This window comes from Trachypithecus francoisi, unplaced genomic scaffold (assembly GCF_009764315.1).
Source record: "Trachypithecus francoisi isolate TF-2019V2 unplaced genomic scaffold, Tfra_2.0 Lachesis_group21, whole genome shotgun sequence".
Taxonomy (NCBI): Eukaryota; Metazoa; Chordata; class Mammalia; order Primates; family Cercopithecidae; genus Trachypithecus; species Trachypithecus francoisi.
Window position 1 is genome coordinate 55,787,347 of NW_022681467.1, and position 13,844 is coordinate 55,801,190.

Here is a 13,844-nt window from a genome sequence, read left to right on the forward strand (position 1 = left end):
TCTCACTCCGTTGCCCAGACTGGAGTGCAGTGGCGCGATCTCAGCTCACTGCAACCTCCGCCTCCTGGGTTCACACCATTCTCCTGCCTCAGCCTCCTGAGTAGCTGGGACTACAGGCACCTACCACCACGCCCGGCTAATTTTTTTGTATTTTTAGTAGAGACAGGGTTTCACCTTGTTAGCCAGGATGATCTCCATCTCCTAACCTTGTGATCCGTCCACCTCGGCCTCCCAAAGTGCTGGGATTACAGGCGTGAGCCACTGCACCCCGCCTTGTGAAGATTTTCTCCTGCTCTGTGGGTTGTCTGTTTACTCTGCTGACTATTCCTTTTGCAGTGCAAAAGCTCTTTAGTTTAATTAGGTCCCAGCTATTTATCTTTGTTTTTATTGCATCTGTTTTTTGGTTCTTAGTCATGAAATCCTTGCCTAAGCCAGTATCTAGAATAAGCAAAGAAAGTTTACCTTTTATTTTATCTGTTTACTACTTTAAACAAGGTAATGTGATAAAAAGGTCATGTTAAGGTAATTAGGGTCAATGTATCACAGATTGTGTTTTAAAACTTGCTTATTGCAACCTTAAGTATTGGTATAATAGAATCTCAAATTGTCTTTTTCAGAATTCTAATGCAAAGACTCCCAGGTTGCCACAGAGATCCCTATCCACAGGGAGGCTCTTTCCCATCTCTCCTCCCTTCCACTTTAATTCCAAACTCAAAAAGGCAGATTAATCTAAGCTTAAAAGAGGTTTTAGTAGAAATAATTTGCAAACCCCAGAGCCCTGGGATATTGTTGGAATAACGATTTTTAGTGCTTTGGAAAGTAAAAGTTGTTTTTTTTCTTTTCCTTCATTCTTCCCCATCCCTTCCCCTTAATGAAGTTATCATTCTTGCAGTCATTTTCTAGTTTTTTTGTTTGTTTGTTTCAAGAGGATGGGGGTTATAGAAAAGAGTCACTAACATATCCTCCTATAGAAAGAGATGATTGGGCCTTCTATTTGGAAGGCCTAGAACAAACAAGGAAACAAAGAAAGAAATAATTCTACCTTCCAATAGGTGCTGGTTTCACTTCCCCTGGCTGAGCTGTTGTTCCTGAGGTCAGACCCCAGCCAGTCTTTTGTGTACGTGCAGGACCATGGTGGCTTCAGTTCCTACCCCACCCTTCCTAGGAACTCTACTTGTGGCAAACGGATATTCAAGCTTACAAGTCCGCCCTCCCCACTCTGATAAATGCAAGAAAAACTGAGAAGGGAGGAGCAAGTTGGGATGAAAGTGTCTGGGCCTAAGTGACCTGGAAACCACTGGAGAAGAAGCTGCTGACTGAGAAGGAGGTGTATGGCTCCAGCGGGATCCCCAGCTTGGAGGACTGTTTAGCAGCTGCATGTTCTGGGTCTGTCTTGGGTATTCCCATATGGCCATGAGATCCGGGAGGCACCCCTCGCTGCTGCTGCTTCTCGCGCTGCTGCTGTGGCTGCTGCAGGTGAGCTGGTGAGCTGAGCCTGGAGCCTAGTGCTCAGGTGCAGGGAACTGAAAGCAAAGTGCAAGCTGGCCCTGCCCCTTCTAGGCTAAGGGAGGTGAGAGGGACTGAGTGTGACCTGCTGGGACCCAGGGCTGGCTGTCTTGAGAATGGCTTAGGTAGCAGGGGCTCTGGATTTATATAAAGGGAAGTTAAGGGTCCTAGGCTGTTTGGGGCAACAGTGGGAGCAGGAGAAGGGACTTGTTTAAAACTAATTTGTATAGCTCACACTATTTTTAGTGAGGTTATTTACATCAACACGTACGAGTTCTTTCTTTGTTTCTTTCTCCTTTTGTTGACACAGGGTCTGGCTTCATCATCCAGGCTGGAGTGCGGTGGCATGATCAAGGCTCACTGCAGCCTTAACCTCCCAGGCTCAGGTTGTCCTTCCACCTCAGCCTCACGAGTAGCTGGGACTACAGTCACTCACCACCATGCCTCGCTAATTTCTGTATTTTTTATAGAGATGGATTTTCACCATGTTGCCTAGGCTGGTCTCGAACTCCTAAACTCAAATGATTTATTCGCTTTGGCCTTCCAAAGTGCTGGAGTTATAGGCATGAGCCACCTCACCCACTTAACACACAATTTTTTTTTTTTTTTTTTGAGACAGAGTCTCGTCATCCAGGCTACAGTGCATAGTGACATCTCAGTGCACTGCAACTTCCTCCTACCAGGTTCAAGCAATCCTCCTGGCTCAGCCTCCCGAGTAGCTGGGACTACAGGCGCATGCCACCACACCCGGCTAGTTTTTGTATTTTTATTAGAGACAGGGTTTCACCATGTTGACCAGGCTGGTCTTAAACTCCTGACCTCAGGTGATCTGCCCACCTCAGCCTCCCAAAGTGCTAGGAGGACAGGAGTGAGACACTGTGCCCTGCCAATTTTTATAATGATACTTCTGTTCACACTTCACATAAGATTGAGGAAATCTCAGTTGTCTGGATCCAAGGCAATTTGAGCAAACCCATGGGGATGGAAGGGCTAAATCCACTGCCCCCAGTTGCCACTGTTTAAATGGGAATACAAACTACTGGAGTCAGGATTCAAAACCTGTGGGCTTGCTCTGTTTGTACATAGAGTGGACATGTGCTTGCTAGTTATGATCTGCTTCGTTGGCTTTCTGCAGGTAGGGAGAGGGAATCATTTCTTCCTTTGAATATCAGCTGAGGGCGGGAAGCAGCACAGTGGTTGCTAACTGTGAGTTCTGGACTGGGCTGCTTGGCGTCCTGACCTAGGCTCCTTCCCAGCCAGCTGGGGACCTAGGCCAGCTTCACTTTGGTCCTTACCTTGGATCAAGTTGAACTCACCTATGGAGCTTCAAGGGATCTCAGTGCCTGGGTTTTGCCCCCAAAGGTTCAGGTTGAGCTGATCTGGGAGTGCGCTGGGTGTCAGGATTTTTAACATAACCTTGTTAAGTCTGTTTCTCTTCACCTGAAAATAGAGCTAGTAATTGAATTTATCTGAGCCAGTGGTTGTGACAGTGAATGAGGAAATGTGTAAAAGCCCTTGGTACTGCGAAAGCTGTCAGAATTAAAATGGAGTTCCTTATATTAAAACACACACACACAGAGGCACAAAGCCTGATATATAGACACAAAGAAGGTTATGCAAAGGGGGTTCTCACATTTGTGGGCTTAATAACTAAAACTACCACAAAAACTGCAAAAATAACAACTTTGCACAAAGGCCATTAAAACCTTACACAAAAAATATTTTTTCGAAGAAATCTTCCCAGCAACTTTTTGTGCAAACTCAGACCAGTGTCACCCTTGCTGTTTGTCTTTGTAGCCAATGACAATTATTTCAAAACAATGATATAATCCTTCTTATTTTTTCCTTTGAAAACCTTTATCTTTCTTTACCTCCCTGACTCTGTACATCGTTTACCATGGCACACATATTCCCATGGCAATGTCCTTTCCCAAATAAACGTCAACTTCTCTTAGAGAATCTCTCCCTACTATTAGGTTCACAGTTCAGTAAGGGCCCAGTCAATGTGCTCTTATGTCTGTGTCTTTCTGTTTTTCTCATCACAGTGAAAATGGTTGGCTATATTCACTCAGAGCTCATGCTAAAACTATTTACTGGATACCTGCTTTGGGCCAGGCACTGGGAATACACCAATAAACAAAAGAGGGGGGAAACCCTGTCTGAAAGTGGACAACTTGTTTGGTACCAGTTGCTTGAGGTTTGGAGAATTTTCTTGGTCACATTTTGCCATATCAAGAGCTAAGAGTTTCCTTAGACAGCACATTAATTTGATCTCCAATACTTTGTAGAAGTCCTTTTAAATAGCCCATGTTTGCATGCATTTGAAAATAGTCCAAATCAAATCCTGTCCCCATCCTTCCCTTGCTCCTGCTCCTACCCACAATGAGTCTGATCAGTAAACAGACCTGAATTCTCTTCCCTCTGGCATATGAGTGCAGTGCCAAAGCAAATGAACTGACTTCTGAGGGTGTGTCGGGTGGGGTGGGCAGTGGGGATGGGACTGTGGATTGTACTTCAGTTACTGATGACAGCAGCTTTATGTGGATTCCCGGGAATCAAGGCAGATGAAGAGAACATGATTCAATAGATATGAGAAGTTTTTAGCAATCCAAATGCTGGACCTTTAACTCACAAAGAGCTTTACACCTGGCAGGTGCTCAATAACTGTCAAATTGGCTATAAGTAACATTCCATTCCATTCCTTTACATCCCCACCCCCCAAACTGGCTTATTGCCATCTGTGACATCTGTAAGAGATACCTACCTCCCCCTGTTCAGCTCTCCATATTTACAAGCTCATACCATTTCTGCTGGAGCGCTATTGTGTCCACGTAGTTTTCCTCTGAAATCTCCACACCCTTTCTCTGTAATGTAGACATGAAGCCAAATCACCAAGTCAGGATTCTGTTCTGCTGGCTTATGTCTTTGTTCTGGGTTCAGTGACAAGTAATGGCAAGCCAAGGAAGAGGAGTGTATTCCCCTTTCGTCATTTTCAGGCCTGAGAGCTCATATGTCCTCACCTTTGGGCTGTGGCAGGCTTCAAAGACCAGAGAGGAGGGAAGTTTTAAGAGAATGAAACTGTACAATGAGAAAAGCCACTTGTGATTTTTTGTTGGTGGTGGTGGTGGCGTTGTTACCAATCTGGGAAATTCTGAATTGAGTTACATTTTAATAAATCATTAGCATTTATGCTTTTACTGAATTATTCTTTCTGCCCTTCATTTAAGTCCAACAGAGTGAGGGGTTGCAGAAGGTGAGGATAGTATGATCAGAGGTGAAGCTGAGAGGGTCAGCAGGGGACAGAGCAGGTTGGATTCTGTCCTAAGAGAAGTAAAAACCCTGGGGGGAAAGGGGTGTGAGATCTGTGCTTTTAAAGATCACTCAAGCCTCTGTGCTGAGAATGTATTAGGAACATAGTATTAGTGTCCTCAGACTGCTGAAACAATGAACCACAAACTGGTACATTGGCTTAAAATAGGATAAATGTACTCTTTTGCCGCTCTAGAGGCCAGAAGTTTGAAATCAAGGTGTCAGCAGGGCCAAACTCTGTCTGAAACTGGGAGGACACTCCCTGGCCTCTCCCCAGCTTCTGGTGGGTTGCTGGCAATCCCAGCCATTTCTTGGCTTGCAGCTACTTCACTCCAGTCTCGGCCCCTGTCATGACATGGCATCCTCTTTTTGTGTCTGTGTTTTCCTATCAAGACACTGCTCACTAGATTAGGGCCCACTCTAACCCAGTGTGACTTCATCTTAACTGTAATTCAGTTAAGAATTACATCTGCAAATAGCCTGTTTCCAAATAAGGTCCCGTTCACAGGTACTGGGGATTAGGTATTCAATATATGCTTTTAGGGACACAATTCAACCCACCACAGAAGGATGGAATGAACGCGAGAGACCAATCATGTGGGTTCTCAAGGTGGTGGAAACTTGAGCTGTTTGGGGTGGAGACAGAGAAGAGCTGGCCTTAGGAAGTGAACTTGACAGAACTTGGAGGTGGGGATGAAAGAAGCAGAGGCATCAAGGATGACCTTTGGAATGAGTAGGTAAGTGTCTTTTGTGGTTGGAGAGCCCGCAAGATGGGCAGGTTTGTGAGAATACAAGTATGCTATCAGTCTGGGACATGCAGGATTTGAGTTGCTTGTGGGAGATGCCAGTACAAATGTTGCCTAGAGACTTGAATAGGAAAAAGAGGCGATGCTTACGTAGCCCTTGTCATCCTGAGCACTTTACGTGTGAGTGTTGTATGTTAAAAGGAATAATAATAGTACCTTCATGATTGGGCTGTTGTGAGGATCAAATACATACATTCACTTACACGTTTTCATATGTGGGGGGTGTGCATGTGTGTGCACAGATGAGGAAATACAGACTCCAGAGGATAAATTACCTGCCCAACACCACATAGCTGGTGAGGGGTAGATAGGATTTTTTTTTTTTTTTTGGGAGGGTCTCACTCTGCCGCCCAGGCTGGAGTGCAGTGGCATGATCTCCACTCACTGCAACTGCCACCTCCTGGACTCATGCGATCTTTCCACCTCAGCCTCCCGAGTAGCTGGAACTACATCACAGGCCACCATGCCTGGCTAATTTTTATATATTTTGTAGAGACAGGGTTTTGCCATGTTGCCCATAGAACAGGATTTAAACTCAGGTCTTCTAAACTTACAAATCCACATGCTTAACCAATACTTTATACTATCTGCATTGGCCTCTAGTCACATATGGCAATTTAAGTTAATTAAAATTCAGCAAAATTTAAAATTCAGTTCTACACTAGCACTAGCCACATGTTAGGGGCCCAATTAACCACATGTGGCTAGGGCCTACCACACTGGCCAGTACAGCAGGGACATTCTCATATTCACAGAGCTTTTCCCAGGACTGCTGTGCTCTAGAGCCCAGAATAGAGATATTGGGTATGGATTAAAAGAATCTCTAGAGGAATCTCTCATAGGAAATTCTGTGATTTCTAGGATCCAAATTCTCCCTGAATGAAAGCTTAAGAGACTTTCCTCATTGTCCAAAAACAAACAAACAAAAAAAGAGACTTTCCTAACTGTCCAATTTCATTCTTTTAAAACCTCTCTCCTCTCTGGTCTTCCAAGCCTGCCCCAGCCCCAAGCTGAGGACTCATTGGCTGTCAGGACTGGAAATGACCAAAGAGGCAAGAAAGATCCCTTTCCTATGGCTTCTCATTACTTGTCACTGAATCTGGGACAAAGACATAAACCTGCAGAACAGAGTCCTGGATCCCAATTCTGCTGCTTTTTAGGACCCGAATTCTGCTTAAATAAAAGCTTGCATTTAAAAATGAAATATTTCCAAGCATTTTTGGAAAGAATGATTTCTATCTAGCCCTCTTAGCTCTTTAGTATCCTGTATAGTTACAGATTACATCTTCATTTATTCAGAGAATTTTCTCCCAAAAGATGCCATGGCTGCTCAGCCAGGCCAGCCTGAATGATATTGGTTACATGCCCCAGGTCCAGAGCCATGTGTCAAATCACGTGCAGGGTGGACCATGCAATCACATGTCTGCCTGGCCCCCTCTGATAAAGTGGTTTGGTGGACATGGTAGCTGAGGGAACAAGCATCTAGAAAGCACCGCGCCCCCCCACCCCAGGCCCACCGCACCGCATTCTAGCAAGCATTATGCAAATCTTCTGAAAGATTTTCTCTTTGGACAGACTGCCTAAAATTGGCACGGATGAGAAATATAATAAGAGCACTTACAAAATCATTACAGAAAATATAACAATTTCCATCTTCCTGCATCACCCAGATGAGAGATCTCAAGTTAATTTCTAAGGCTTGCATAAAGAGAGGAGAGATGAAACACACACAACGATGTGAAATTTAAGGCATCTCTGGCAAAGTATAAGCATCCACCATTTCAAACCTCTTTTTGAACACTTCAGCCAGCTCTTACATGACTGCCAACTGTGCCGTTTACGTGTTATCATAATAAAATGAATTTACAGAACTTTAGTGTTGAAAGAGCCCTTAAAGACACTTTGTCTCATACCCTCGATTTTCAGAAGGGGAAACTGAGGCCCAGAGGGAACAAGAAACCTTAATATATCCCTTCTTAATAACCTTGGCCACCTGGAAATATACCTGTTTCAGAAACAGAATTAATTTCTTTATCTTTCACAAGAACTACAATTTTCTCCATTTAAAAATTATACACCTGGGTAAGCCCTTAATTTAAAACTACTGACATTAATCAAGAAGCATTCATTGTCTAAAAATATCAGTTTGAGATTTCAGAACTCAAAGAGTTTAAACATTCTTTTCCTTCAGGTAAATACATAGAAATTTAACCTGGCCAGGAAACAAATATTATCACTAGCCCTGATGCTAACAATACAGCCCAATAACATCACCCGCCCACCACCCACCGTGGTCTCTTGTATTGTAATGTGAATAAGGATAAATAAGGATAGATTCTGACGTGGACAAGGCAACCCGGATGGAGGCACTGTCCCTAGTGATTTAAGTATCAGTCCTAGAGATTTGGCTTATGTGGGTTATATTTCCTGATACCATGGTAGATATTAAAACAGGGTAATTTTAAACATATTTCTCAATTCATTGGACATAACCATAATAAACCCATTCTATGGTAATAAAAATAGCACATATTTTGGAAAATATCCATATTTTTCCATAAATTCCATTTAGTGGAAAGAGTGGCACTATCTATATATTTTTGCAAATATTTTGAACATCCAGCTTTAAAGAAGACAGCAGGAGTCTCCTCTCTGCTTCTGTATTCAGTCTTTTGTGAATTTGTTTGGTTGGAGTATATGAAGAAATTCTGGCCTCACGCAGATATTTGGAAAGGGAGGAATATTTTAATAACCTGAAACAGATAATTGTGGATATTTTTCTTTGATATTACACCAAAACTCAATACACTGTAATGTCTTAACAGTTATTTACTGTGTAGAATCTGAAACCATATCAATAAATTTTCCCTACTGTGTTCCATTAAAATCCACTGGTCTCTCTTGCACTCTGGATGACTCTTTTACCTGTGTGTGATTTTAGAACATGATTTGTTGATCATTAGGAAGCCATTGGCTATTGAGTTATGCAGATATTTCCTATGTGGACATATTTCAGCCTATAAAATTTTTAAAAATTGCTGTTATAATAAAAATCTTTAATTATTAGGAAGCTTTCATGCTCATATTGGCAGACACAAGTTTTCTAAAATTCTGATTTTTGCTTGAAAGCTTACATTTGTCAGTGGGAGCAGATACTGTGCGTTGATTGATTTTCTTGAAGTGAAAGCCTCACTTTGCTCATCATCAAGGAACGAGGTATCAAATTCCCTGGCGTGAATCATCAGTTTATTGGTTGTTCTTTCAAGTAAAATGGTGTTCCATTAAAAAAAAAAAAAAAAAGTGGCCTGTTCAGCTGGAAACTCAAGCAATCACACAAGTACTTTTCTTTGAGATAAACCTTCTGCTTTGATGTGCAGCAGCAGTGCCTTGTACCTACTTCCCATCCACTCACAAAGAGTATTTAAAAGATATGCACTCAAGTGTTGCAATTTACAACTATTTATTTATTTATTTATTATTTTCTTTGAGATGGAGTCTCGCTCTGTCACCCAGGCTGGAGTGCAGTGGCACGATCTGGGCTCACTGCAAACTCTGCCTAACGGATTCAGGCCATTCTCCTGCCTCAGCCTCCCGAGTAGCTGGGTCTACAGACACCCGCCACCATGCCCAGCTAATTTTTTGCATTTTTTAGTAGAGATGGGGTTTCACCGTGTTAGCCAGGATGGTCTTGATCTCCTGATCCCATGATCCGCCCGCTTGGCCTCCCAAGGTGCTGGGATTATAGGTGTGAGCCACCGCACCCGGCCTAGAACAATTAATATTGTATTTACTGCTTCATCAGTTCTCAAGCAATTATAGTAATTGAGTAAATTACTGGGAGTTTGGTACCACTGCCTTCATTTGTGTTGAGGCATCAGCAATTTCACCCACCAATGTTATTGTTTTGCACCATGAGTGCAAATGTCAGTCAGCGAAATAGGCAAACAATGCCTTAGTGTTCTTAGGAAAGCATTTGACCTTGTGGACTCTCTTACAGGGCTGTGGAAACCATACTTTGAAAATTGCTGCTACAAAGAAACTTTTCACATATACATGCATGTTTATTCCCATAGCATTTTTGATAATGAACTGGAACCAACCTAAATGACCATCACTAGGAGAATAGATAAATAGATTATTGCCTATTCATATGGTGAAATGCTCTACAGCAATGAAAATGAATGAACTAAAACTGTAGGTGTTAACACACATATCCTCCCCCAAAATGAAAAATCAATGATAAGTAAAAAAACACAATAAGTTATGGGATAATGCTCACTGTGAACCATTATTTAAAAGTCCAATCCAAAACCATAAAAATTACACACTGTTATGAATATATAGCTATGTCTATGCACACACATACATATAGTGAAGGTTTAAAAACATGCATTGAAATGCTAAATATAATTTAGGATGAGAGTTACTTCTGAGGAAAAAGTGAGATGAGGGAGGGGTACACAGGAAGTTTCCATTTTATCTGTAACAATTTACATCTCAACACTTCGAAGCAAATAGGGTAAAAGTATTAAGGTTTAATAGAACTAGGTGATGGGCGTCATTATGCCATTCTCTATTTCTTTCTGTATGCTTAAAGCATTTTGCTTTCAAATTTTCCTTTAAACAGGAAGACTGTATAGCAAGAAGAGGTATTATTAAAAAGTTTCATTTTTTTAAAGACAGACTTTCCCTTTTTATTATAATTGGCAAGAATCTTAGTGCTAAATTGAATACCCAGTCTTAGTTCATGAAATTGTTTTTTTTGATAACTTTTTGTTTTGGTATAAAACTTGTAAGATTTAAAGAAAATACAAAGAATTCCAAAATACCCTGTGTGAAAATTCACCAGTTGTTCATACTTTTTGCCCCATTCGCTTTATTCTAGTCATCCTGCTTGCTTACACACTGTCTCTCTCCCTCCCTACTCTCACACTTTTGTTTGCTGCTGGTTCTAACGATACATTGCAGGGCCTTTCCCCTTCCTTCCTTCCTTCCTTCCTTCTTCCTTCCTTCCTTCCTTCCTCCTTCCTTCCTTCCTCCCTCCCTCCCTCCCTCCCCCCCTCCCTCCCTCCCCCCTCCCTCCCTCCCTCCCCCTTTCCTTCCTTCCTTCCTTCTTCCTTCCTTCCTTCCTTCCTTCCTTCCTTCTCCCTCTCTTTTCAGATGAAGTCTCGCTCTGTTGCCCAGGCTGGAGTGCAGTGGTGTGATCAAATCTCACTGCAACCTCCGCCTCCCAGGTTCAGGCGATTCTCCTGTCTCAGCCTCCCGAGTACTTGGGATTACAGGTGCGTGCCACCATGGCTGGCTAATTTTTGTATTTTTAGTAGAGACAGGGTTTCATCATATTGGTCAGGTTGGTCTCGAACTCCTGACCTTGGGGGATCCACCTGCCTTGGCCTCCCAAAATGCTGGGATTACAAGTGTGAGCCACCATGCCTGGCCAACTTATCTCTTTCTATTTCAACAGTCTTGCACATGTATTTTTTGGAGGAAGGGAAAGGATTATTGAGATATAAATTATAAATAAGTATTATCACTCTAAGTCATTATGTAAATGTAAAGTGCCATGTCTATTATATTATTAATTATTGTAAATAATGCCTAGAAAAAAGGGGCAAAAAAAAAAGAAAAACCCACTTAAAGCTCATCATCAATTAATATTTGGTGTTATTTTACATGTGTACATATAAATACTTCTGTGCTCATCCTGAATAAATAAGTTCTGCTGCCTGCTTTGTTAATTAACAGTAGTATTTTATGATTTTAAATGTCTCCCCACCATTGGTAATAATAAATCAGAATTCTTTTCATTATTTCTCCTATAGTTAGAGAAGAGAAGTGGTAATCATGAATTAAGATGTAGAGGTAAGAAATTCTATTTACCAAAACTAAATACAGAAGTTCTTTTTCTGTCATTTCTAATTCTAGATTTGTGCAACTCCAGGCAGTTTCCATGTGATTCTGATAAGTATATTCTCTACTGATTAACATTATTTTTATTTTTAAGGTCAGTATCGTTGACAGTTCCCAACAGGAAACAGAAGATCTTACTAAGCAAACAAAGGTGAGGTTTGGAAATCAGTTTCTTAATAGATAAAATCAGTCTCTACAGCTGACTTAGAAACAGAATTGCAGTTTGGAGGTCTTTAGTACCTACCAATGTTTGGTTTGCAGAAAATAAAATAGTAACCACGTGTGGCCTTTTAGACTCTTGAGGGACTGCCAGAGAGTTGCAGATGATGCTTTTATGTCTAATTAGAATATGAGCAGCCTGCAAACATCAAAATTCAACTGTACACCACAAGCTTGGAGGTTTGTCCACATCACTTTCTTCTTTATGGAATTAGAATATATTGGACTTACTATTTTCCATTGCACCAGTCATGCACCTACCACTGTGAGGTTTTGCCATATCCTCGTGCCATGTTGTGATTATTTACTTGGTATTGTTCTCTTGGTCAATTCACTTTATCATTAAGCAATTTTTTTAAAAAAGAACTTGTATTTTTGTTGATAAAATTAATGTGGCTACAAACCAGCTTCACTTATAATAGACGGCAACTGTGAAAATACATAATGCAAACAAAACAATGCTTTAACTTCGTGTATTCCCTTACCTGACACATATCTGAGCCAAAGATCTGAGTCTAAGTCACTCTCTTTCTGTTTGTGTACATGTCTGCACATTTGTTAAAAGGGATATTCGTAGACAGAGAGGCATTAAAGGTCTATCAGCACCTAATCATCAATAATTTCAGGAAGATTGAGAGATAAATGGAAGTGGGAAAACTTTCTCAACAACTGCTTGTATGTCTACTATAGGACAGCCATTGGCACATAGCAGACAGTCATCTTTAATGCTATGTCTGGATAGCTCCTAAAATTATCTCAAGAACCATGTCAAATCATTGGGTGGCGTCTGCCCCATGGTTAGAGATGACTCTACAGCTTCTTAAGAAGCTTGACTCTTAAGCTTCTTGTACTTTTTATGTTTGTTTTTAACAGTAGGCGTGAACTGTTTCCTTTTTCTAAGAATCACAGAGTGTCACAGCTATACCAGAGCTTAATCAGTACATAATTCAAAGAGCCATTGGTACCAGCTTAAGATGACTCTTAAGCTTCTTAAGAAGACAGGCACTTGGATTTTCCAAGCTTAGGTGGCTGTTGTGGGGATGAGAGAATGCAGGCCAAGTGTCAGCACAGGGCCTTTACATGAAGCGATGGTGTGATAAATCCTGGCTGTGAGCATCACTGCCATCCTTATTGTCATCATTGTCACTATAATTTCCAGGGAAAGAGCTACCAGACTCTACGGCGATCCAAGAGAAGATGGGTTATCACCACCTTGGAGCTGGAGGAGGAAGACCCAGGACCCTTTCCCAAACTGATTGGTGAGGTGAGGTGCCTACTCTGAAGGAATGACCCCATCATGGCCTCTGAGTCAGCATGCCCTTTGGCCAGGAAGATTAAGTCTTGAAAGGTTTTTGTGCTAGTGAGGCCAGTGAGTGAAGGAGAGCATAAAGAGCACTGGCCTGGGGTTCAGGATGCCTGCGTTCTAGAACTCACTCTACCTCTACCTGGGTATGTGACTTTGAGCGAGTCATTTCTCCATGTGAGTGTCTGATGAGAATCTTATACAGCAACAGAGTGCTTAATTCCAACTGACAGGTCTGCTTTATTTGGCCCATGCAGAGTGTTTTTTTTTTTTTTTTTAATAGTATTTAAAAATAGGGAGATTGTCAACTGGGCACAGTGGCTCATACCTGTAATCCCAGCACTTTAGGAGGCAGAGGAGGGCGGATCATGAGATCAGGACATCGAGACCATCCTGGCCAACATGGTGAAATCCCATCTCTATTAAAAATACAAAAAATTAGCCGGGCATGGTGGCGGGCGCCTGTGGCCCCAGCTACTCCAGAGGCTGAGGCAGGAGAATGGCATGAACCCGGGAGGCAGAGCTTGCAGTGAGCCAAGATTGCACCACTACACTCCAGCCTGGGCAACAGAGCGAGACTCCATCTCAAATAAATAAATAAATAAATAAATAAATAAATAAAAAATAAATAGGCACACTGTCTTAAAAATTTTGCCCTTCTAGAGACTTTTTTTTTTTGACTTTCTTTTTTTTTTTTTTTTAATTATACTTTAAGTTCTAGGGTACATGTGCATAACGTGCAGGTTTGTTACATATGTATACTTGTGCCATGTTGGTGTGCTGTACCCATC

At 41.8% G+C, this 13,844-nt stretch overlaps 1 protein-coding gene across 1 annotated transcript in view; it reads left to right on the forward strand.

Moving 5' to 3' along the window:
- The window catches only part of CDH26 (cadherin 26), a 60,757-nt gene that overhangs the window by 255 nt on the left and 46,658 nt on the right, over positions 1-13,844 (forward strand). Inside the window, 3 exon segments of the mRNA XM_033186945.1 lie at positions 1,053-1,476; positions 11,626-11,682; positions 12,910-13,014. Of these exon segments, the coding sequence (XP_033042836.1) occupies positions 1,378-1,476; positions 11,626-11,682; positions 12,910-13,014 (261 nt within the window). The 5' untranslated portion in view covers positions 1,053-1,377.